The sequence below is a fragment of the Falco peregrinus genome, chromosome 9, assembly GCF_023634155.1.
Source record: "Falco peregrinus isolate bFalPer1 chromosome 9, bFalPer1.pri, whole genome shotgun sequence".
Lineage (NCBI taxonomy): Eukaryota > Metazoa > Chordata > Aves > Falconiformes > Falconidae > Falco > Falco peregrinus.
In genome coordinates, this window is record NC_073729.1 from 35582129 (window position 1) to 35608431 (window position 26303).

At 41.8% G+C, this 26303-nt stretch overlaps 1 protein-coding gene across 2 annotated transcripts in view; it reads right to left on the bottom strand.

Moving 5' to 3' along the window:
* PTPRT (protein tyrosine phosphatase receptor type T) overlaps window positions 1-26303 on the bottom strand; it is a 453423-nt gene that overhangs the window by 81117 nt on the left and 346003 nt on the right. For both annotated transcript variants that reach the window (XM_055814515.1, XM_055814516.1), the window contains exons 12-13: window positions 13685-13958; window positions 4920-4956 (exon numbers count right to left, since the gene is read on the bottom strand). In XM_055814515.1, coding sequence (XP_055670490.1) covers window positions 4920-4956; window positions 13685-13958 — 311 coding nt within the window. The remainder of the gene's footprint in view (window positions 1-4919; window positions 4957-13684; window positions 13959-26303) is intronic.

Here is a 26303-nt window from a genome sequence, read left to right on the forward strand (position 1 = left end):
CTTCAGGTGGCCCTCTGCACAGGTATACACTCACCTTCAGTGCAACATGGGTGCTGTTAAGGAGCGCCCCTGTGCCCTGGGGTTAGCAGAACCGTAAAGGTCTTTTCCTGTGCAAACCAAATACAAAACAAGAAGTCATGAAGCTGCTCAGACTTCTGCAAGTTTGAACAGTTTTCCTTCTCCTGAACTGATAATCACCTGTGCTCAAGAGGCTGGGCGGGTTTCTTGTGGTCACCTGTTGCCTACCTATTAATGCTAAGAACAAGGAAAATTGTTCCCAGGCAGCATGCACAAGAAGAAAAAAACGGGGGGGGGGCGGGGAGGGAAATGTACCTCGTAATGATTATAAAGTTCCATTCCTTCATTTGCAAGAACTTACATTTTAAAGAAAGAAGAAATGAGTATAGAGAGATAAGGAACCATTAATGAGCCCTCTGCCTTGGTTTCAATTACACTGTGAAATTAATTTAATGCACTTTAAGAATACAAGATGTAATCGCTCTTTCTTGGTAAGAGGTTACAATTTTCTCTAATAAAGTGTCAATATAAATATGTTGCTTTAAGACAGGGAGAACAAGTCAGTTAATTCAAAAAGAATGGGACATATTAAAATAAATGCTATCAAGGCAACCAAATGGTAAAACTAATAAATAAATGTCTGAATAGAAACTGTATGGCAGAGAGCTGGTAAATTGGGGTTTAATTAGGAACTTATTTTTTAAGGAGTGTTTTATGCTAATGATATGCACCTGAGTGACTAATGCTGTGAAAGACGACATTACTCCGGTAATGTAAAAAAAGAGGAGTAGCCCACGCGGGGAGATATGATTATGGCTGGAAGTGGTAAGAAATCTGAGAGCAATGAATCTGAAAATAAATACATATGTACATACAAAAGGTTAATAACGCTTGTGGATGTAAAACATGCTGGCAAAATGTGAAATGGCTACACAGACTGGGCAGATGTAGCGAGCTTTCTGATGGACTGTCAAATGTCACCACAGCAAAGGCTGATAATGAGTCCCCGCCACCGGCATCAGCCAGCTCCTACCCTGGAGCCACTGGATGGGAGGCAACGAGCTCAGCAGGGCTGACCCAGCTGGGCATCTGTCAGCTCTGCTCTGGAGGGTGCACCACTGGTGTCATGACCCAGTGCTCTGGAATGCCAAACCCCACCCCGACAGTTAGTAACCCAATATACAAGATCTGAGAGGTCTTTCTTGCTGCCACAGCAATCAAGTTCATCAAAACAGGAGCAGCACGCAGCAAACCACACCAAGGAGCATACTGGCGGGAGAGGTGGGAAGCAGCTCTTGCACAAAGCTGAGTTGAACTGAAAAAGGGTCGAGCTGAACAGTCTATTTCTTGCTAAAAGGGGAGGAGAGAAAACTGGGAAAACTCCCAAACTCTCTTTAATGGACTGAAACACTTTTCAAAGAGTTGTCTACTTCCATTGCCTTGGTTTTGAGGCAACGGGACATACAGAGTGAATTGCCTCCCAGCCTGCTGAAGTAGCAGCAGTGGAACAGCCTCATGCATCTCTCAAGTGATTAAAGCTACTCAGCGCCTGAACAGGTGCCCTGCAGCAACACCCAAGATGTGTTATAATCCCCCAGTAACACACTGCCTAATACATTTTACTGCTAATTACTCCCACACTCACATTTAGTGCCCTTGTTAATGCAGTACTTCAAGACAACACTCATCTTGCTTTAACATGCCTGGATCCTAATCTTCCTGTCACTGGTGTAGATCAGAACTCATTTCACTGATGTTAACGGAGCTACTGCAGTGTCAGATGTCTAGGGATGGAAAACTTAAGCCTATATCCTAAAAGGAATGTTTAGTCTGGCACCAGTAGTATGTATTTATTTTCTTGCATCAAAACAAAATTTACTTCTTCTCTGGTACCAACTCAAAGCAGAACTTTTAAGTTGTCAATGCTGAGATTAGGCTTGATTCCAAAAAAGTGGTTCTTTTCCCCCCTTAGTCTTACCAAAGACACCACAGTGGTATCTCTACTAGCAGCTCTGATGATTTTTTTTCTACAGGTTTGCTCATTCTATCCTCAGAAAGAGAACAATGCAAACAAAGGCGAATACAGGGCAATGCCATTAAAGATAATCAATATAATGAGTAGACAGAAGACAGCACAGACACAGTAGGTCATCTAGAACATCCCAGCCATCAGCCTTTGATCAGTTCACAGTGTAATTATAGATCCGTGAGCATCTCTGTCCACTGCCACACAGCAGAGTGCAGCTGCGACACCTCCCTTCAGGGGCTGGGATGTGGAGTGTCTGAGTCCTTCTACTCATACGGAGCTATCGTACGGTGGGAATTCATCCTCATGACATGTGGAAACCTGAAACTATGGGAAAGCTGCAAACCACAGAAGCACATTGTTCAGCTATTGCTCAGCTGCTCATACTTCACAGATGCCAGCAATGGAAGATACTGTTATGTTATCAAGACTACAAATCCACCTGTGATGCTACCTTGCTGGTGAGCTGCAAGGCAATACTGTACCTTTGAAGAGCTAAAACTGCATAAAATTAGCCACAGTTGTGCATATTCCCGTGTCCTTGCTAAGGGTCAGGCACTGACAAATACAACATGGCAATTCACAGAGCAAGGACAAGAGAAAAATAAGAAAGGAAAAAAAAACCAAAAACCAAACACCAAAGGAATTTCCACATCGCATGCACAGAAATCAGATATCTGCCTATAAATCAAAAGTCGTATCCATTGAGACAGTGAGAATAAACACGAGAACTACCATCATTTCTTGTCCTTCTCCATTTGTGTCAATCAAGAATAATCCTAAAAACTAAGATCACCAAAAAGCAGTGGCTCTAGGCACCCTCAGGCTCTACCCCTCTCTTTTATATCTCTTATGAAATTAATACTAGTAAGAGATCCTTTTTTAAAAAGAGACCACATTCAGAAACAACAGAATGAGGGGAGCTTATGGACTCTGCCTGGTGACCTAACTGGTAAATGAAGATTAAATCAGTTTGCAGAAGTCAATTCAAGGTCAAACACTTATGTGACACTCTTCTGAAGGACCCACATCAGACAAAGCAAATCAAAAGCTCATGCAAGAATGGGACTTTTCAAGCTGTATAGTTGGTGGTTTTTATTTGAATAGTTACAGAGCAAATACCTTTCCTGCTAGCATGACAACATTCTTCCACCAACTCCAGAAAATGGAACAACTGAAATGGGAGAAACTACAGGTCTCCAAAAATGAATTAATACAGTTTCTATGATCTCTTGAAGAGACCTCTAGTCATATTCTGGGAAAATCCTGGGGTTGCTCATTCCACCCAGACTCGCCAGTCCAGCTCTTTCCACCCCCAGAAAGCCAAAATAAAGAATTTGAAATGGTCACATCACTAGCAGCTGGAAAAACTCAGGGGGAAGGAGGGGAGACTAAGACACACAGATGTTTGTAAACCCAGAGGAATGAATTAAATAAAGATTTTATGAGGAACTTTTTAAAAGAAAAGCAACAAGAGAATATGGGGAGCAGCAGCATCTGTGGCTCTCACAGATGAAAAGGAGAAAGGGGAGAAATGGCTCACCCTCCTTGGCTTTCAGTGGTGACACAACTGCTTACAGACCCACTAGCTCGTGTATCAGGTCTCAGCGGTGAAACAGCTGCACAGGTGGGAACTTCATGCAGCACCTGCCACCCCAGCACGTGGCGCTCTGTAACAGACTGGGGATGTCTCCGTAAGAAGATGGAAAAAGTCATCTTCTGCCATCCAGCAACTGTTAGCTGGGGCAGCTTTGAGCCCTCTCAACTCCTCTGTAAGTGCAAATGCAGAGGTGATCAGGAGAAAGTACCTGGAAGTAACCGGCTTCTGGTACTGCACATGACAGAAAGGAGTGATAAGAATGGAAAAAATGGGATGGTGCCTCAAAGGAAACAGGAAAGTCATGGGTTCCTGCCAATTTAGTTTAACTCTTGGAAGACTCCACAGGCAGTAATGCAGTTATTTCACATTACAGCAGAGCAGTGAGAGCACAAGACAGCAACCCTAAGTTTTGGAAACTGAGAACTACCTGTAGCACAGCCACGGCAATTACCCGATCCTTCCCTTACAGCTCAGTTTGAGACTACAGCACGTATTGAGCAAGTCTTTTTACAGCTACTCCTCTGTGTTACAAGTAAATTGGTTTCTGACACCTCTGCTGGCAAAGGAGCCCCTGGGATAATTTTGAAGTCCTTAGAAGAGTTGTTAAAAGCAACTCTGAACTCCAAGGAACCCAGGCATTGTCACCATTGGTCCCTCAAGAGTTACACCTCGTGAAGCAACCTGGTCATCGGAGCACTGCATCTTAACAGGACTTGTCTCGGGTTTGCTCATTCTGGTCTATTTGACCTATCAGTTCGGTCTATTCTGAACTAACTGCAATGAAAATAAGGAACGTACAGTACTAGTTTGTTGAATTATACCATGAAAGTGGTGTGATACAAGAACTGTGTCCCACTGTACTCAATGTTAGGCTTATGAGAGATCTCTTCTTTTCTGCTTTATACAGTTATGGAAAAAACAAATTTCGTAGGAAGTTAATGTTGCTTTTTCAGTGATGTTCTGCTGATAGCAAGAACAGTCCTCAGGACTGGAAAGCTGTCAACAGAACAAGGGAAAGGAGAAACCTCAGGGACAGATACCTTGTCTTTCAAAAAAATAACAGTCCACACATCTAGTAGAGTGGTTCTGGAAATTGTCATTTTGCCTTTGTAATCTTCCTTTAAAAAAATAAACCAAACAAAAAAACAAACAACAAGAGGAGGTGGGCAGAGAGTGGTGTTTGTTCTTTGACTACTAACTGTAATCAAATTGTGTCACCACTGCAGCTTTTACATTACTGGCATTGTGCTTTGCAGGAGAGAGACACGCACATACCTTTTGTTGCCAGCCGGACGCAGTTGATTTTTGTTTCCTGAAAAATAAAATAAAAAAGAAAAGGAAAACATCAAGGTGTGTAATTTGCCCATCTACAATAAACATACATCCCTTTAAAAAGGTACTAAAACAAATAAGCATTTTTCTTACACTTCATCTCTGTAAATACCACCAACAGTTTTACTTGCATAAACCACTCCATACCAACGGACTTGCCTACAGCTGCTTCTTTAACTGCTGAGAAGTTGAGTGACAACATGTTTTTCCACACTCAATGTCTGAGTGATGGGTCCCACGTAACTGCCTGATTAACTAATAGCATTTACCAGTTAAATGACCTGATCTATAACAGGCGGACAAGCCTTGGGTCAAAAGTACATGCAACTGTACATCTAATTTTCATGCACCATTACTGCAAATTTTGCAAATTGGGTATTTATTTAACACATGGCAAACAGATACTGAGGTAGTTATTCGAATATTTCATCTCTCTGATATGTATGTGAAGCAAAACAGCATGCTGTATGGCTAGCTCTGCCAAATGAGCTATTCAAATCCAACCCACACTACTGCAGCTTTTCATTGCAGAGCTGGGATGAAACCCAACACTTTTGTTCAATCCACCTCAGAGCCTGCAGATCTGCATAAACAGGAGTTTGGATCGGAACAGCAATGTTGTATTTGGCTTAACTAACAGCTCAAACTCAGCAGCCCTCTCAGGCCACCTCCGCTGAAAACACATCCTTTCTGGTATCCCCAGCTCCTCATTCTACAGCCCTTATTGGCATGGGCTGCTTCTGTCCAACGAATGACTGCCATCCAAATCTTAATGTGCTGCTTTGGTTAAAAAGCCCACTTTGTCAGACAGTAATCTGCTGCAGGGTTTTTGTAGTACTTTATGTCTTTACATGCTCCTGTACATGTCTCAAGTGTAATGAATACTGCATAAATTACCGTGTGTAACAATGCCACATTAATATGGATGCTGGCTGGGCTCTGGAAACAACAGCCTAGCAAACGCACTGCTGAGCATCTCATTCCATCCTCAAGCAGTAAGATGAACTCTGAAAGTCTGAATTTGCTCCTGCAGAAAAAACTGTTCCATCTGTGACAGAACTTCCCTGGTCTGAGCAGAAACACGCAGTCCCATCGTCGTGCCTTTCTCCTAACACTTACGCTGCACTTAGGAAGGGGGCAACGGCAGGATCCCCCCTGGGAAACACGAGAGCGATTCTCTCTGATCTCTATGCGTTCCTCAAGACACCAGTCAGCCACACCATCTGGATATAAGCAACCCTGTGTGTAGCCTAGAAATGATGAGATATTCAGAAGGACAAACTGTCCTTTTGATTTTTCCTTCAAACTCTCTTAAGGAACTTCTGGACCACCAAGTACATATCGTGTCTATTAAGGGCTTCCTTTCCGAGCCATACAGCCCTAGAGTGGAACTGGAGCACTGTTTACCCCAGTAAACCAGAAGCACCTCTCTTTGGTGCATCAACCCTTCTCCCCCTCAATATTCAACTTGCTACACAACCTGTTCAGCTGTCGGCTCTGCAAAGTCAACATAGCCGTGCAACACAGCTCCCCATTCATCTCTGCCTTGTGTATAATCAGTGCCAATTGCCAGCTATTCTGGAAATCCAAAATCTTTATTGCTAGTGATGATATATGAAGCTGGGAAAACATAGCTTTACTTTCAGAGCACAGCCTCAGCACATAATGCTGGGAATTATAAGACAGACAGATCCTGTTGTAGTTTACAATCTATGAGAAGGTGACCTGGAAAATCAGCGATGAAAAATAAAAATAAAAAATCAGGATAGTATTTTTTCAGTCTAAAAGTAGGTGGATACTTGCTCACATTTTGTTGAGGAAAATTTTTGTGTGTATGAATTGCTTTCTGCTAGCTTCAAAGTCTAACAAAAAGCTAGAGAAATCAGTCAATGCTGAGAAACGGTGAGAAAACAAAACCCAAAATCTTGTTAATGATGCTGTAACTGATCTTATTTAAGCATGTGCATATTCCTGCTCCCTGCCCTCCCACAGGGTAATTTGAGAAGACAGGATGCAGTGTGTTCTGTTTGCATCTACATCTACTAATTACTGCATTTAGCACAGACAATCATAGTTATTAGAAGACCATGATCTGGCACTGCCAAAAGCAAGGGCAATCAATCACTAGAAGAACAAGACATCTGGACTTGAGAACTTCATTTCAAATTACATCTTCTGAAAAGGAAAAGATAAAAGAAAGCTGTACAGACACAAGGTGTCTGGCTACTAGGGATGGTAAAGTTTAAAGACTTGAACTTAGTCCATATTCCTGATTAGGGTTGATTATTCCATGGATCACCTCGTTGATCACCAACTGCTCATCTCTTTGGTGTCTCATAAAAATGAGATATCTTGAAATTTACTCTATTGCTCTTTGATCGATGTTGAGAATTGTTTGTATGAACTTTTCTACCAAAACCCAAAAGAAATGCACATTTTTTCCAAAAATCAGCAAAACCATTTTGCCACAATCACACTTATTTTCTGAAAAATACTGCTTTCGATTCAGACAAGGTGCTTTCCTGTACATAGTAAAGCAAGATGCTTCTCGTTAGCCAAGAGAAAAGCAAGAACAAACAACGCAGATAATTCTAAATTATCCATCCAGATGGCTTAAAGCAATTACAAGAAAAATAATGAAATAAAGGACACTAAAAACCATTTTAGAAAAACAAAAATAATTTCCCCATATTTCAGTCTCCGTGTTGTTTCTGAACGTTCTTTCAAAGGCTGCGATACCAACTTCTGATCTTATGACAGCACAGAAGTTTTACAAGGTCTTATACATCTGCAACATTCCTGACAATGACCCAAGATCCTCCATATTTGGCGTAAAGAGATCTGGTTTGTATTATGGCTGAAGTCACAGGAATAACTTACTTTTTAAGATCCCAGTAGCACTACTTCTACAGCTCTGTATCACCGCCAATATCTTATACCCAAATCATAACAGAAAAACATAGGCATATTTTAAGCAAGATTGTGGAGTGAGAAAACACTGCATGAAGACATCCTACAGCTCTTGATCCAACCTTCATTTTCCAACATGCTTTCTATCCAGAAAGCTTACCGCATATTAAGCCCATCTACGTGTTTATTAGAACATATTTACATAAGTTTGTCTTCCAGAACTTACTTCTATATGAATAAAACCTGATTACTGTGTACCTGCACTCAGGGTTGAACCCTGGCTAAATTTTTAAAGTCCCGTGAGGACTGGATTTTGGAGTGCTGGCAGACTGTTCCTGGAGGGCAGACACGGAGCTGCAGTTAGGATGAGCTGGAAACCCTCTGGAGAGAGCCCAGATTGTGCCGAGGAGCAGGTCAAGCCCCCTCTGCCAACACAGCCCATGCACGCAGACTTGAAACCACACACCGTGAGCCTGTTATAGCATCCTTCTGAATTTTCAGATTTTTTGTTTTTTTAAACATTCTTTTAATATACTTTGTTCCTTTCTTTTTCAAAGCAAGAGAGCTGATGCTGTCTACTAATTACTTAGGTTCCGAAACATGCATCTCACTGAAGTACAGTGGATGATAAGAAGACAAGTTCTGTCTCTGTCTCTTCAGTGTTTGGATGGGAACAATTTTCTGCAGAAAAGGGCTAGGAGGGCAGCAGGACATATGTTTATGTGACAGCTGCGTCTTCACAACCTAAAAGGGCAAATGATTTTTTTTTTCCCCTTTTCTTTTAAAATGACAGCTTGCTGTTTACAGACTACGAGCAACAACAAAAGAAGCAGAGCTTTTTCATCCATCTGTTTTCACACCCACCATTTTTTCTTTCCTTTACTATTATTATGACTCTGCCTTAGTTAAGCAATGCTTGCCTTGCCTGAAGAACCACCTGCCAGCAGCAGTGAGACCTGCTGTCCCCAGGCGCACCGTGCAGGGCCCCCTGCACCAGGCACAGCTCCATCAGGCAGCTCAGATCAGGGACAGACAATTTGAACTTTTGCTGGTGCAGACAAGTAATTACCAACCTCCCACTTGGCCTCAGTTTCAGCTTTAGTTCCCCATGTCCCAGCTTTACACCCAGCATGTTTGCTGGCAACCTGCTCCGCACAGGATAGAAACGGTGGTTCTGTCCACTGAACATCTTAAGGAGTTATTTTTTTCCGTCCTTAACAGATTTTGCCCAAGTTCAGGGGAGCTCTACATCATGTGTCTCTTTTTTATCACACTGAAGCCTACTGTTTGCTGTCTTTAAAACTGATCATGTGCATATGTCTGTGCAAGATCAGTGGACTCCCCTATAATTTCTATTGCCAGCTCAAGGAAACTGCTAGATGTCTAAGAGACTAAGCAAAAGCTAAGACTGCCTTTCCAATTACAAGCTGGTTTTAGTATCTGTGTCATTTGGAGAAGGGAGGTTTAACAGAGCAGTTAGGGCTTTTATTATTTACAATAGAAAGTTATTTCAATGTTTTACAGTCAATCATCGAATACCCACAGCACAAACCTCTCAGACGTGAGGGAAACTGGGGGAAGATTATATTTGCTATCCAGAAAACTCTCAGGTCCACACACACACTGGCCCAAGATGGCCAACCAGGTGTGGGAACGGGGGCTTGCAAAGAGCAAAGTACTTCCACAGCTGCTTTATTTCTGCCCCAGCAACTCCAACATGAGATTAAGAGGTTAATCTAAGTGAACAAAACTGTACACCCCAAACCCCACTGAACAGAGAGGTCTTCAGAGCTGTTTAATGGTTCACAGAAGAAATGCAGGTGGCCTTGGTGCCACTTCATTTTTCAGAGCATAGTTCATGCTGAACTGAAGCACCTCACTATATTTTTCCACAGGCACGAATGCCACCTCTCTGCTGGCAGCTCTATCCATACCTCCAAAACGTCCCAGAAGAAGAATGTTGTGTACTGTGAGTAGACTTGTCAGCATCTAGAAATCCAGCCTGAAGTCCCCCTGATAATAATGAACTGCCTGATTGTGCATGTAGTACAAGTCATTAGAGAGGGGAAAAAAATCAATAAGAATCTCTGTAGAGTCTATCATTCCCTCAAAAATAATATTCTCATTGATTCCTGTGGTGCTACTTTTCACAATTCTGGCCTGAAAACATCATTCACCTGTTGGAGCACCAAGCTGCAGGAGCAGCTGGCAGTGTCCCCACATCACCTCCAGCTGTGTCACGGAGCCTCCTGCCTCATCTCCCACTTAGAGGAAAAGTGGCCAAGAGTTATTGATTGCAACTGTGCCATTACAGATTTCATTTCAGCTCAATGAGGTAAAATGCAACTCCAGGAAGGATTTTTGGGAAGCTCTGGTTTCTGAGCTGCTCAAAAAATCCAGGCAGGTTTCACAGTGCAGCCGGAGAGTTCGCCCCATTTGAGCGTGTTGCTGGATCACTAACCAGAGACTGTCACCTACAATGACCCAGATAAAGAACCTGGGGACAATAAAACCTCCAACATTTAACTTTGATTATCATGTCAGTATAAGGATAAGAGAGGATAAGGAGTAACACAGTATTGCCACCCTGGCCTCAGCTTTCAGCGGGATAAGCACTGGAAGGGCTGGTGTTTTAAAGGAGCTGAGCTCAGGGAGGTTTTTCCGACAAGGAAAACTTCACGCTCTGTCAGGCAGCCATCTGTAGCAGGTGGCAGCAGGACAACTAGCAAATATCAGTTAACTACCTGGATGGCTGCGACAGCATGTGTGGAGACCCTGCCAGAGGAGAAAGAAGCCAGTTGTCCTTTATTCTCCCTGTGTCACCCCTTGGGCTAACTCCTTCTAACAATTAAGCAGTAACTAACGGCGCTTGTCACCCCCACAGTTACAAAGCCTGGAGCTCCTGTTTCCTCCCCCCCAACTTACTTCAAACTGACACATTTCGGCTCAGCATCTGGTTTTCAACAGTCCCTAGGAGAGAAACTCACACAATTTGGAAGCATTTTCTATAACAAAGCTGAAAACTATTCTGTTTCACACATGGTCTATTTAGACCCCTGTCTAGAAGCTGCACCACATTGACGAAACTTCATGCAACTGCCCACAGAAAAGAATTCAGCCAGCAACAGCGATCTCATTCAAACTCCCAAACAAGTACAACATTGCACAAGAGAAGGCAGAAAAGCTTGTGATCTGATTTTGTAGCAATTTGCCATACTTGTTTTGCATCCAGCTGTTAATTATGTTCCTTTCACTGTAACAATCACGGCTAATAGTTGCAGAGCAGACAAGAACACCAAATGAGCACAACTCTCAATGAACAGAGGAGCTGAAACAATGCAGAACTCCTGTAACACTACTAACCTCCTCCTAATCAAGCTTTTTGACCAAATACAGAATGTTTCTTCAAATTAAGCTCTCCCTGGAGTCCTACATTTCCAAAGGAAGACGTTCTGGTTCACTGCATAAAGGTTTCTCTTTGCAGGTTCCAGGTGTGGAAAGAAGTTTCATCTTTCCACAACTGTCAGTGATTAATTAAACTATAGAATACCCTAATTAAAAAATGAGCAGCAACACTCTGTTAAGTTTCTCGTGCAAGAAAACATAAGGCTGTATTTTAATTGTGCAAAACTGTTACTGTTTCAGATATTTTTCAGGTGCCCATTATAAAAAATGCTGCGTTGCAGCCACAGTTATTAATAGGCTTTAGGAAGACTGGTAAAAGCAGCTCAGGTTATAGTCGTAAGTAAAACCCCAGAACTCTCAAATCCAAATGATACCTGTAAACAATTCTGGGAAACAAACAAACCTTCTTATTTAAAGCTGCAAAAGACTGGATGCAAATCAGACCTGATTTTTGAGGTGTGGGGCTTAAGGATTTTAGCAAGAAACAAAAAGTATCACAGCTACTCCTCTGAAGATCCATATTCTATTCCCAGACATTCCCTCTATGTTTTTTTCCCATAGCACTGCACTTCAAGAATATATAAACATATACTGCACCAACATAAAGTATTCACACAAGAGGCAATTGCTTGCTCAAATAGGAATGTGCTGTGTCTGGCAAGGACGCTTCTCATGCTCTCATAGACTGTGTATTCTTGCATACAGACTCTTTTGATTAACTTATGCTTAAAAAGTCCTTTACAGTCTTGTGTTCTTATCAGAACAGCCCAAGCAAGTCATTCTTTTTTGAGCCTTTATCATCTTGTGTGTAGAGTGTGATGCAGCCTGCCAGCTACAGAGATCCAGAAAAGGCAGGAGGCTCACGTTAGCGCTGCTTTAATCCAGAATGCCAGGGGAAGCCTACGTTCCCATTCATATAACCCATTTACGGCAAATCGTATCGTATTTAAGCAAATAATTTTTTTTCTTCCCTGGGGATCCATTCTCTAGCAATTAACTGTCTTACAAGGGGGAACTAACTAGACACAGAGACACGTATATTTCACAATTTCCTTTATAAAGGCAAATCCAAAATTGAATTAATTGAGTAGTGCTGGAAGGGAACTATATCAACTAGAAAGGAAACCAAGGTGAAAAACAGCACAGTATTGGAGAGATTTGTGCTTGTCAGCCATACAGGAGAAACTGCAGGAGAAAGGTGATAAATGAAGGCTGTAAAACACCAAGATATGTTGCGAACACTCATTGGCATTTCCAGCCTGTTAAACAACGCACAGTCCTCTATGATGCGCAGCTGTGTTTTGGGTATAAAAGATACTACCCCAAGCGTAGACCAAAGCCTACATCATCCATCTTTGATTGATTTTTCTAATTTTGCTCTTTTGGAGGTGATGTCTTAAAGAATTTATTTATATTGAAGTTAGATTCACGAAAGCACTGCCAAATGTGCAATAACAGACTCTGCTATCCCACTTCTTGATGCCATGTTAATGCTGTCAGACTCTTCATCAGGCCAGAGCGTCAAACTGTATCACGTTATGTGATAATCAAGAGCAATTAGAGGAGTCAAAGGGGAGGAAGGTGAAGGAGGGCTTAGACTGGATCTAGCCTATACGCTTTAGCTGAACTGACCTGAAACGGCAGAGGTAAAAAGGAGATCAGAACTACCCTAGGCTGGAATAGGAGGATGGAAGATGGAAAAGGGGCCTTCCCTTTTCCTGTGACGGGATCTGCTGGGGTGTTTGAGCCTGAGAATAGGGCAGACTATGTTTTCTGTGCAGTCTCCATTTTAAACCTAATATTGCAGAGTAAGCATATGTAAAAATATAGTCCAGAGTATTCAAAAGGAGGAATGCAGATGTGCACACAGTCTCCCCTGCAGTACGACTTACTGAAGCTGAAACTCCCAACAGTAAGTGCTACATGACGATGTGATCAAATGCAAGCTACAAGGTCATCCAACGTCATAGCCTTTGGGCAGTTCTCATCTCACAATGTCCCCTCTAAATTCACAAGCACTGTGAACTGGAGACTATTGGTACATTGCAGTTACGTCTTTTAAAAGCACAATAGCCCCTACTCTGACGTGCATGCATATGCAAGGGGAAAGAAAATATCCACATTCTAAGCAATTTGTTTTCTAAATCACATGCCAGCATGTGCCTTTACAGAGACTGGCTCCCTAACAGGTTTTTCATCGGATCTAGGCATCAGAAAGAGGCTGGAGTGAATGACAAGTAATGGCATGCTTAATTTTCATAAAATTTCTGTAAGAGGGTAATAAGGAGGTGTTAAACTGGCATCCAATAAAGAAGGAAGGAGGAAGATGAGGAGGATAGATAGAGATATGTACATCATATGTACAGATCCAGTTCATTTTTCTCTGCACTTACTCCATTTGCCTTGCTAAGAGCCTGGAAGTATATGCTGTAGCTTTTCAGAGGAGAAAGCGGAGCATTCCAGTAGCCATTGTAGGTTTTGTTGTCGCCCACCGTGAAAGGCTGTGTGACGGGCAGGTTGATGGGTTTCAGCTCGGCTGCAAAGTAGTGCGGTGAGTCAAGACTGGAAGCGTTCTTGTAGCTCACTGGGACAGAGAAGCATTCAACGATGTCTGCAGCTCTCCGTGCTTTCTGCAGCTTCTCCTCCTTGACAACAAGTTGATAGACACTAGGAGGGAGAGAGCAAGGTAAGATTAGAGCCTTAAAGAATACTTCCAACCATAAAAAGAAAAGAGTAAAGCAAAATAAGAAATACACAGCTAAGGCATCACAGCCAACACAGTTCCGTACAATGTTTTGTACTGGCACACCAGTAATAGTGGCAGCGGCCACTGAAAGTTACTATGTGGGTAAGATGCTGGTCACTTGCTCTGTTGATTTAGTTGAACATTATCAAGATAAACCTTGGTGAAATAGATTTCAATCCTGTCACTCTGAGGAAAGGAGTAACTAATAAAATACCCTGTTTATAATGGATTTTTTCATGTGCTGAATAGCAGAAAGCAGATGCTTTCTTCTGCAGCCACCAAGACGAAACAAGAACTGTTTGCTTGGATCAAATGGCGCTTGCGGAGCAGGTGAAAATGGTGACAGATCCCTTTTGAAACAGTTTCAGGGTGCAAGAACCAGTTTAAATCAAAAAGATTCTCACATCTTCTAAGAATGTAACTTTTTTTGGCCCTCCCTGACACCTCTTTTCGGGATATATTCTGGGCTATAGAGTTCCCTAATATTAATTCCTGATGGCAAGTGTCCTCCTACCTTCCATCACTAAAAGGCTAGCTTACATACTGAGCAGGTGGCTTTACAGGTCTCCCAATTCACTTTTGTTTCAGGAAACAACAACCCTTCATATTCTTTCCAACTCTGAAATGTTAATTATTTCCAATTTCTGCTGAGCTTTTGGCCTCTATGATATGTAATAGCAATCTTGGTATTTCTAGCTTACTATTTAAGGCTCAAAGAGGTTGCAAGGCATTCAAATATACTCTGCTGGGTTCCCCCCACCCCCCCAGGCAGTTAACAAAGCCCTTAAGTTCAATGCTGCTACAGCTGAAGCAGGTTTACTGTCTGCTTAACACCACTCACCCATTTGACAAAGAAAGATACGGCTGCAGTCATTTTACTTTTTGTCAGGATATTCACATATGCTGCCCTCACCTGTCTGTGAGACCGGTCCTTTGTTTAGTTAGACAGGGGAGATCGATTAAAAGATTGGAAATAGCCAGCAGTGTATCACTCCCCCGGCTTCCACAGGCTCATTGTTGCAGAAAGGCTGGTCTGAAAAATTTCTAGCAGAGCAATAGCTCATCAGCGCTTCTGTGGGAAGCGAAGTTCTGGCACCTCCAACAAGCAGGAGTGAAACAAAACCTAGCTCAGTCTTTTGAATTAACTGTTACTTCAGGTCTGTGGGTATCTGACACACTCACTGTTAACAACAAGGCGGTCAGTGAATCACTTGGAAATCATTTGGCTCCCAGTGCTAGGCACAAAACCAACTAATCTTTACAAGTACGACCAATTCGTTAATTACTCGGTACTGTAGTTTTCCTTGCACAGGCTGCTACTAGCGTTTGCTAACGCAGCAGGAGCACCTACCAGACGTATGGACTGCAGTCTTTAATGATGTCCCACCAGCATTTTGGAAGACTTTCCTCAATTCCAGTTTGTTGGAGGCTTTAATGAAATATTTCAGACCTTCTCTGAGATTGATTTTATGATTTTTAAAAAGATAAACCGGTTTCCCAGCAACACTTCAAATATCGTTGAGGATCTAGTAGGAACTGTTAAGCAAAAACCTCTTTAACCTAAATCTTCTCATCAGCTTAGCAACAGAAACTTTTAGCTTGCCATTTTGGACACTGTTTACTAACAGACTATCTGCAGATTCTTACTCTGCTCCTTCTCTCTGACAATAATAAGCTATACTACTGGTAAAGTTTGCAATTTTGTTTGTCAGCAGTGTGCAAAACTGTAGCTGACATTTTTATGGGCATTTGACACATGCCTTCTGACATAAAAATGCTTGGTTTCTATTTTACCCCATTCCACATACTTGTATTTTCTGGTTATAGACAAAGTTTCCTTTATGTACATACATAAATATATATATGTATAAATATGTATTAGCCTCCTCTCAGCCTACACAGAGGCCAAGGGTTCCCTGTTCCTACCTCCCTGATACCTCCCCTAGCCCTACGCATTCTCTTGGTTGTCCCACTTGCTAGCAACAAAGTCTTGTAAATACACCGGTCTGTCTGCGGAGGAGGAGCTCCCAGCAACATCAATTGCCAGATAATGGAACTCTTTTCTCAAATGATTAGAGAACTTATTTTCCTTTGAAGACTTTCTCAGTTCCTCTCGCAGCAATTTTAATATATGCTCCACCAGTTCAGGCACTCTTTTTGTCACGAGCAAGACTTTTGATACATAGAACATAACAGATACTTTTGTCCATATTCTTTCATATTTTCACTTTCCTACTTAGCCATTAATGTCGTCTTCCTTTCACAGGGATAACTCACTTTTTTAATGACCTGAAATTTTACCTTTAATGTTTATTCTTTGGAATAAATTGAGTTGCTCTGGAAGCACAACACTATGTTCATGAGCATTCAACTGAAATGTAATAGACGTCCCATTTGTGTTCAAGTCAAAACCCCGTTAATCTCCTGCTCAAACACTATCTCCTTTTCTATGAAACAATTACCTGAGCCAGCACTGCTGTCACTGTTCCCTCCACCTAAAAAACCGATGCTGGTGAAACTCAGCAGGGATGACTGACTGCTTGCTTGGCATGTTTCCCCTTCGTGCCCCAGCTCACAATGATGGACACTGCCTGCTCGTCTCTGTGTGCTCCTGCCCGGCTCATCACCGCCACCCTCCAGCCCCCTCTTCCCCCGAGTCTCCACGATTTTGCAGTGGTCAAGAGGCCACTCTCAAAGGAAGTGGTCAAGCAGCCAAGCACATGACTGATTTCAAAGATTACTCTGAACTGAAGATTATTACTCTGAGAAGATGTTTTCTTATCAAATGATTCTTCTGGGTCTCCCTTTCTGATATTTTGATCCCAGTAATTTGGCCTGTCTAGACCCTCCAGAAGTGTAGGATTCACAGCTCACCCCTAGCTCGTACACAGACTAGCAAAGTCTCGTTTTCTTTTTTCTTCTTTTCTGCCATGTCTTTGTTTTTCAGGCTATGCTCTTTTCCTCCTGTTCTGTATTCACCTTGGAGTAGAATTTTGCTGACTGTCTTTAGGGCATTTTCAGAGACCAACTTCTCCATGTTAACCAGTGAACTGCTGAAAGGCACACCAAGTGCTCCCACACCCGCTACCATTAGCATTATGATGCTCTCATAACTGTTCGCCTTTTCATTGGGGCAAAAATCCAATGATCCTACGTCCGAATGACATTCCTGTGGGAATTCTGAGTCACAAGCATCCAATTACTCACCCTAAAGTTTGGCCAAACCATCTGCATTGCCACAACAATTCTCAAAAGAGAAAAGTAATTCAGCTTTGCTCAGAAGATGAAAACTTTCCGTGACACATTTATGACCCCTAAGATTGCAGTTGGGCACTAACTCACAGCAAACACCGTGAGCAGGAGCTGCCCTTTTGGCCCACAAAAGCACTTCAGTTGCAGTCACATCTCTGTTTCGGCGCTGAGCACGATCAACTATTTGCCACTTGTTACGACTGACAATTTTGTGATACACAGCAGTGTGTTTACAACTAAGGGAAAGGAGGAGTAGTTTTCCAAAAAGAAGTGCTAGAGGGAAGGAAAAAGAAGCAGGCAAGGGAAATAAGGAGGAGATATCCAAACTATTATAATAGCTCTTATTCTGGCTATCAGGTAGGTAGTAACATGGATCTCCTGGGGCTCTCCCCGTCTCAAGCTTCAAAGATACTGCTCCCAGCCAGCATCAGCTAACACTGCTTTCATAGCAGGAATCAATACATCCATTGCAAATGCTCAGCTGGATAAAAGAAAGTTTCAGTGTCGCACATTGAAATTATGTTAAAAAAGACAACAAAAGTGGAGCATTAAAACTCCCAATACTATATAACAACTTCAGTACCAATAAACTGAAAGATGACACAGTAAAACTAACTACTACATTTCAATTTTTAATATTCAGCCACGTTTGCAAAAGCTGAAACCAAATCCACACATGTGCATGCTGCAGGGCAATAGAAGCAGAGGTCTTGCTTTCCAAGCACTAAGCTACTCCACGTCACCTCACTGCAGTCAAGTAACGCTGCTGTCCCTATAAACCACTGGAAAGGATGGGTTTCCAAATATCCATAAGCTCTGCTTTCCAGAGATTCTCAAATCTGGGCCACTAACCAAATGCCTGTCTTGCTAGAGGGCTGGGCAGCTGACTGCCCTGTGGTGCAGCTGCACGCTGCTATTAGAAAAGGAGGCCAAGGCTAGGCTCTTTGATAAATGTCACAGGTCCTAGATAGATAAATCCCCATTACTTTTAATAGAAGTTTTTAAAAAGCTTTTGACAGCTCCAGTCTAATTGACTGATAAAGGCACCAGCCATAATGGTTGCCACAGCACAAATGCTGTCTGCAGAAGAAGAAAATGTGCTCTTATCATCATCTGCAAGGTAATCTTTTAAATGATGAGTTGTCTATTCAGTGTGGAAGTACAAGTGTGAATAATCAACATTCCAAATCACAGCCTGTTTCTGTGCGACCGAGATCTCTCAGTGCTGTTCAGACTTCTCCTTCCCCTGCTCTTGGTTTCTCTTTGTGCAGCTTGCAGCACAGCGTGATGATGGACCGAGGAAGTGCCTGTCCGCAAATCTAACCAGCTATTTAGACCAGACCCAAGTCTGGGATGTAGGATGTGCTTGAAGGTGAAGAGGCAGAGCTGAGGCAGAGCTTTCCATAAAACATTCAGCATCGGGTCAGTGCGCTTTGGTATCCTGGCATGGTACTTTATCAACGATGTGAAATCTTCACTATACCCCTGATAACAGTAGGGTATGAAAACAAATATAATTTCTTTGTAACCTTACAGTGACCCCCTCCCCTGACTTATTAAACCTTAAAAGAAACAATGCTTCTGCAGCTTAGTACTCCCTCTGGACCAATTTTGGTACTAAATTTTCTTCATCATATCATATAAAGATTTAATATATTTTCATTTAATTTTAATATTTAACACATAAATGTATTATCAGTCACATATTATTTTCAATAATATTTTCTCCTGGGGAACAGAAGTAAGTGACAATTAGTACAGCTTGATCTCGCAGTGCATTTTTTAGCAGACTATTGTGAACAGGTTTTGTAGTTCACCTTACAGAGCAGGGGAACTCCTCATTTGTAGCTCAGTTACTTCCAGCATACTGTTAGACAGGCTACAGGAAATAAGACGGTACCAAACCGCAGTGGTTTCCTTATTAATGGTTACCTTAATACAAAGGACGAAGGACAAATAGGAGCAAATGAAGTAAGGATAGAAAAGATACCATCTTCCAACAGCTGTGTCATCTCAGACTGATGGCATGTGGGGTGTCGCAGCTGGCATGGAGCTGGACACTGAACTGCCGTTGTTGCACCTATTCTATGGAATTAACAGATTCAGCACTTCTGAAAAGGCCATCCAAACCCCATAAAAATAAAACCCAAATGCTATCTGACAATCCACAAGACTTAATGCTGCACAGAGGTGAATAGAAGGCATCGGGTCCATACAAACAGGGTCAAAGGTACAATAATTTGGGAGGCCAACAACCAACTCAGCTTCTTTTCTCTTATTTACAGCACGATTGTTTTTAAGAGGCAAGCTCTTAAGACCACTGGAGCGTTGTCAGCATACTAGTTCATACCCTCAGCAAGCATCGCACAGAAGCCCCAGACACTGAGTGCTGATTTCCTACTGCAGAGCTCTGCAACAAACTTCAGAAAATAAATATAACTTCAGTCATCAAACACCAGGCCTGCCTGCTGGAAATGTTCACTGGAAATACACCCTCAGACCAGTTTCTCTGGATGTTATTTAAATACAGCAGTCCTGACACAAGCCAGTTTTCTCTCTTCTTTAAGTTAACATTCAAGTCACAAAATCTAGGTTACAGATATGTAACACTGGCTTTTTTATCATCTGGTTTTCCATTTAACTTCTGATCCCATCAAATTTGGTTAAGCCAATGTGAATATATTTGTATATATCCATAAAGGTTCATTGCTTTTATTCTGACAGCATGGAGCCATCTCCCAGGATACTGGATTGGGAAAGGGTTTGATGTGTTGCCTGACACCCACATTTAGAATTCAGATTAGCTATTGCTTGTTTTACGGCCAAGTTGATTTCAGTGATGCAAACTGAGACAGAAGAGTAGCGTCAACATCTTTATTTTTTCTTTCATAAAGGTATTGAAATAAAAGCCTAAATTCTGCCACATAAACAATAAGAAATAAAATAATGGGAAATCTGAGGAAATATAATGGGGATGGAAGCTGGAAATATCCTATAAAAATCGATCAGTACTCTATAAAGCTTACTCTAAAAAACCTGTGAAATTAGACAGTAAATGAGATCCTTCTTACAGTGCGCCTGCAGCCCTCCCGTGAACGTGCATAGAAGGGGTTTTGTAAAAAATGCAACGAAAACCCACTAAACTCTAAAAAAGATTTATAGAACATAAATCCCATGAAAATTTACAGGAACTAAATGGGTAATTGCCATGAAGCTTGATGCTGAGACTTGCTGTTTGGAGCACACACTGAGTCTCACAGTACTGCTTCCCTTTGGCCATAATGGCCAGTATTCCCTCACCAGGCTCCTCCTGAACCCTGGAATCCAACATTCAGGCACTCGGAATAGACTCCACAGACAGTTTCCAAGTCCAGAAAGTTTTCTGGGTTCAAACAGCTGGCCATATATTCCTGAGAATTGAGTTACCTGCTTCACATGTTACAAAATGTCACCCTTAATATCTTCAATAGCACCTTTAATCAGAAGCTCTGAAACTAATCTACAAAACATAATGAACTGAGTTTCACAGCCACCTAGGACGTACATGCAGGACCCAGTGCACTGTTCTGCAATTTTCTGTCTATTTAAGAACTGATTCGAAACCCATTAAAATCAATTAAAGATTGCTACTATTCCCATTACACTTTGGAGCAGCTCCATGCAGAATACGATACGCTGAAGTTAAGATTAGCTTTCAATAAACACTTTTATGCAGAAAACAGGGGGGGGGGGGGGGAAAAAAAGAGATTGTTCTGCGATGTCATCTTCTAGAACATGCTTGGCTATGTCACAGATTCAAAAGCTAGCCTGATATGAACACTGGGCTGCACTGTCATCAATCAGCTTGTTCGCATCTGCAAAGCATTCACAAAAATAAAGCTTATAATAGTGATGCTACTCAAGGAAATAGTCTCTCATATTGCGAAGTTATTCACACCAGATCCTTCATTTCAAAGTTATTTTTGTGTGTTCTTTTAACGTTCATATAAATTAACTCTTCTACTCAGTCACTGAAGTTGAAGAATACCAACAAAATACCCAAATTCAGCCAAATTTGTAAAAATGGCATAGAAAGAAGAGATGGCAATTACTGCCATTGCTATGAAATAAACCTGCTGAGATAGAGCCAATAATAATGTCATCCATTTAATCAAGAAGGTTGGTAAGAGCCTCTTCACATTTTCTTCTAATCTCATGTTCCGTTCGGTAGTCTGGATTTACTACCAAGGCATGCTATACCCTGAAATTAATGAAACAAAGGGTAGCGATTTCACACGGCAATTCTTTTATCGGTAAAATTTCAAGCTTTGTTAAATTTCTATAGTGATTGAAATGGGCTCTAGAAAAAGAAAGTTGAAAGGCTGCATCCTCCCTGTATGGAAAAGAGGTATGGTCTCATATTCCCCCAATCAGTATCAGTAACTGTGATGAGCTACCCGTGGGACAGGCGGTGGCATCTATTTAAGGAATTGTGCACTGTGTCAAGCTTAAGAAAAAAGAAAAGCAAACTCAAAATATTAGTATTTGTAGAAAAGCATCCTACCAGCATCACTATATGAAATGCAATCTTTGGTCGGAATACTTTGCCTGAAATTTCTTTGCAGTCATACTGCAGCAACACATAAAATTCCTAGAACTGACTAAAAATTGAAAAAGCTATTAGAAAGCAACAGAGTTTTTGGTTTTGTTATTGTTGTTTGGGGTTGTTTTTGGTTTTTTGTTCTTTTTTTTTTTTTTTTTTTCTGGGGGGTGGAAAAAAAGTGATAATGTAATGTCAAATGTAATGTTACACAGCCTCAGACCCTAGGTGTGTAGACTTTCATCCCAACAGATGTATAAACAGTGGCATGCAGAAAGCGCGATGAGTGATTTGCCTGGCATCAGGCAGTATCAGTTGTATGTAAACAAATCCCCACATTCTTGCACAATATACCTAATTCCACCCACCAGCCAAGTATGTTCTGCCTAATGGAGTCTGGAGTTTCCAGCCTGAACATATGCTAATCCTACAGAGTCTTTCAAAAAGGCAAAATAACATAGAAAACGTCTTTGGGCATCACTAGAGATGTGACCTGCAGAGATGCAGGAGGAGCTGGGAAAAAGAGGTGTTCTGGAGACTGCCTCGTTCTTAAAACTGCACAACACAAAAGACTCAACAGGTTGTCAAACTTCCACAAACACCAGTAGTGACGCTGTGCTAATAAGCAGGTACAATGACGAGTTAAATAAACAGCTGTGTGCATGTGTGTGCATCTAAATACCCATGTGTGTGCATATGTGTGTGCATTGATACATAAATACATATATTAAAATCGGTGCTTCAAACCTCACAATGTTCCACTCACCATTACCCTTCTATGAGCGACTAATGACCACGTCTTTCCAAGGAAGGACAACTACTGAAAGAAACCTAAAAATGCAAATATTCCCTTCTGGTTCTGAGCAAGTCTAATCATGGCTGCAGTGTCTGCGCACAGCAAAAAGAAACATGGCCACATGCACAAAATCTAAGTAGTTGTCAAAAAGACAATTGTATTGACAGTCAGCATTTACTGACCAAAAAGAAGGATTTGTGTGCTTAAAAGCCCATTTTTTCCCAGCTGTGTCAGTTGGTCTAATAAAAGGTGCTATCCATGCTCAAAAAATTACCTTCTTTCTAGCTCAAAAAATTACCTTCTTTCTATACCCAGACCACCAGAACACTGGTACTGCATCTATTTACTTGTATTATTTATGCATCATTATTTTAAATGCTTTAAATTCTCTCAGTTTAATCTTCTTGGAAATAAACATTTTAAAAAAGAAAGAAAGAGGGAAAAAAAAAATAACCAGAGGGCATTTCAAAGCTCTGTGCTCCACTATCTCAACCATCTCCCCATAAGCCCGACCTGGCTTGCAACACAGATTAGACATAATAGCTGCTGCTCCCCAGCAGAACAGTCCCAGCCCCTATCTCTCCAGTTCAATGTTATTTTGTGCTGGCAGATTAAAGATAATGAGTGCAGACAGATACGGCTTTCGCTGCAACAGGAGCTAATGTTAGTGGCTTTGGAGGTGTTTTTTCCCTCCTGAGCCACCTGCCATCTGTTTGATCTACTAAAAAAACCCACCCCCAAACCCTCTTTTTGTTAATGTCGCTTGGCATTAAACAGGCATTGCTGACTGCGGTCTTATCGCCATCCTCGGTGATCGCTAGTTTAAGACCAGAAGGAAAATTCAAGGACATGGAAGAGCCAAAGTGGTTCTTGAACGACCTGCGGGGCAAGGAGAGACTATGGCACGTGCTTACTGCGACTGGCCGATACCTTCTGCCATGTCCTTCATAAAAGTGGTGGTTTGGACGAGGGGATGGGTGTATTTGCATAGATTCTCAGTCAGAATTAATTTGGGTATTTCCAATGGCTTCCATGAAACTAGGTCCATTTGGACACAGAAATAACCTAGTTTGGATTTCAAAGCTTTCTCTCCCTTTTCCACAACCCTAGCTACCAGACCACAGAGGGAAAACCCACACATAAGAATCTGATGTCTTTTTTTAAGAGAGAATACTAGAAAAAATATTTTTGTTGGTTTCTTCCTATTTTTTTTTTTTTTTTACTCCCAACTAGAAGGCTTAGAAAAGCACAAGACAAAAAGAGGGAATGTGCTCTGTTTCTAAGCTCAGGACACACTTCATTACCAGTCAAGGCTCTGATGGTCGGGTAACAGTCTGCTTGCCGTTACACCATCCCTGTACAATAGAAAAGATGAGATCTCCTGGGTAAGGGCAATATAGATTTTCAGCACCTGAAGCTGCAGGCGTATCAGCCACATTCTTTCTACCTTTTCTGGACACTATGCTTTCCAAAAAGTGCAACATCATCATGCTTCTGACGCCAGGGAGAGGTCTTAAATGGAACTTTCACTACCACCTCTCCCACCCGGAATGAAGGAAAATTGAGGATGGAGAAAAGCCAGATGGAAAATCCTAAGGGTAAGGGCTTCCCTACAGCAATTTGCAGCTACTCTGTCATAATCTGTAAACATCTCTTACCCTCCACCACCACAGCGGCAATGGGGCAGATTTAAACATTAGGAAGTTACATCTAATAATCCTGTAGTTCGCCAGCTCCCTTCAAAACTAAGCATTTTTTTTTTTTTAAAACAAGAGAAACCATTACATATAAGGTGTATCCTTTGGCAGAAAACTCCCTCAAGCTGCATCAACATCAGCTCCTACAGTTACTTGGGGAACTGTCAAGCTGGGCAGCGAGGGATGTTGGCGTTGCCTCCTCTTCTGTTTTGCTGTTTGACCTTTCCACGGGAAATACCGTATGTACTGCCTCTCTCCTCACCTGCCTCTTTTGCACCATGACTACTTTTAATTAAACCAGTCCTATTTCCCCCCTCCTTTTGCACACTAAGCAAATCCCTCACTAACTCCTAGCTCTGCCTTTTGCTTTGGAAAAGCGCTGTGCAAGGAGAACTGAAATTATAGAGAGGCAGAATAGCATCATGGCTGCAGAGGTTTATTCTTCTGAATAGTCTGGCTGCATTTATGATAATCCCTTCATTCCATCTGCAGCCCACGCACCGGTGCAGCAACCCCCTTTTCTAGTTCCAAGAAATTATGCATTCATTATGGAGGAAATTAACACCTCAAAGCAAACTATAATTAGGAATTCTTCAATTCGGTTTATGCTTTTTCAATTAGGCCCTCTATAATTTTAATCACGGGAGCATTAACATGTTTCCGGAATTTATATACCTGTAGTATAATTAAATCCTGAAATGCCTTAGTCTGCAACAGCAAAGCAGAGCTTACTCATCTGCCCTTTTATCGTGTTTTTGTGCTATTAGAGGTGCATTGAGGGGGACTTGCTAGCATAAACGCTGCAAGCCACATGCAACAGAAAAGAGCCCACTTGCCCTCCGAACTCATCATCCTTTCTCCTGGTAGAGGGGACTGTTGTTTGGATAACACTTGTGTGCTGCTTCTGAGGGGCGGACGTTTGCCAGGGACTTGTGCCCAGACTCATCCCATCTCATTTTCAGTATCTTAAGGAGCTGCTTCAATTAGGTAAATCATTCTCTGTGGTCCACAAAAAGAGCCAAGCTCCTTCCCGTGGGCTGCTCTGACCCTGAGTAGCTGTGGTCAAGCTCCGTCCAGCCCATCGAAGGGTCCGATCCAAGGGCTTTCACAGGCAAAAGGAGGCTTGGCAGTATGCCTCAAGATTCAGAGTTTCTAATTTAAATATTTTTATTTTTTTTTACAGTTTGCTATTACCCTTTTATCCTGTGATAACAAGGAAGGGGCGTATTGGCCCTGGGAGCTATGAAGCAAAGAAATGTCTTGGAAAAAGAAACCTTCACACTGGTAACCATGGGTTTGTCCTCCTGGTCCCTCATCTTACCACCCAACAGCTTGATGTGACACAACAGCCATCCATTTGTGATTCTCATCTTAAAGTTCAGACTTCATTAACCTTTTGATTGCTGGAATTTAATCTGACAGTTTATGCAGTCAGCATAAAATATTTATGCAAAAACATTCACTCCCCACTCAGTATCCTCAGGCCTTCATAAAACTAAAAAGTGTTAGCAAAAGCTTCATTGTAGAGCTAATAAAATGCTGCTTGACACAAAAGAATTGGCTTTATGTGTAATTTGATTGTTAAAATATTATCATTAAAATATAAGCAGATTTTATGGATTTCCTCTCCCATTTCTGCCTACTGCCAAAGCTCCCTGTGAAACAGTTAGTAAGACACGGCAGGTCACCCAGGCTGACAGAAGGGCTGTGTTTCTGAGGGCTGATAAATGGGCAAATGCAGTTTTAGGGCCTTTTAAGGGACAGTATTCTCAGACTAACATACGCTGATCCAGTAAAAAAACCCGCATTGTCCTGTACCAGATGAGACAATAGACCCCAAATGGCCTCGCTCCTCACTTTTTAGGGCCAACACCTGACTCTTCAGGGGGAACTAAAAAAGCCTAGAAACATCCATTCAGCTAATTACGCTGTACTACATAAA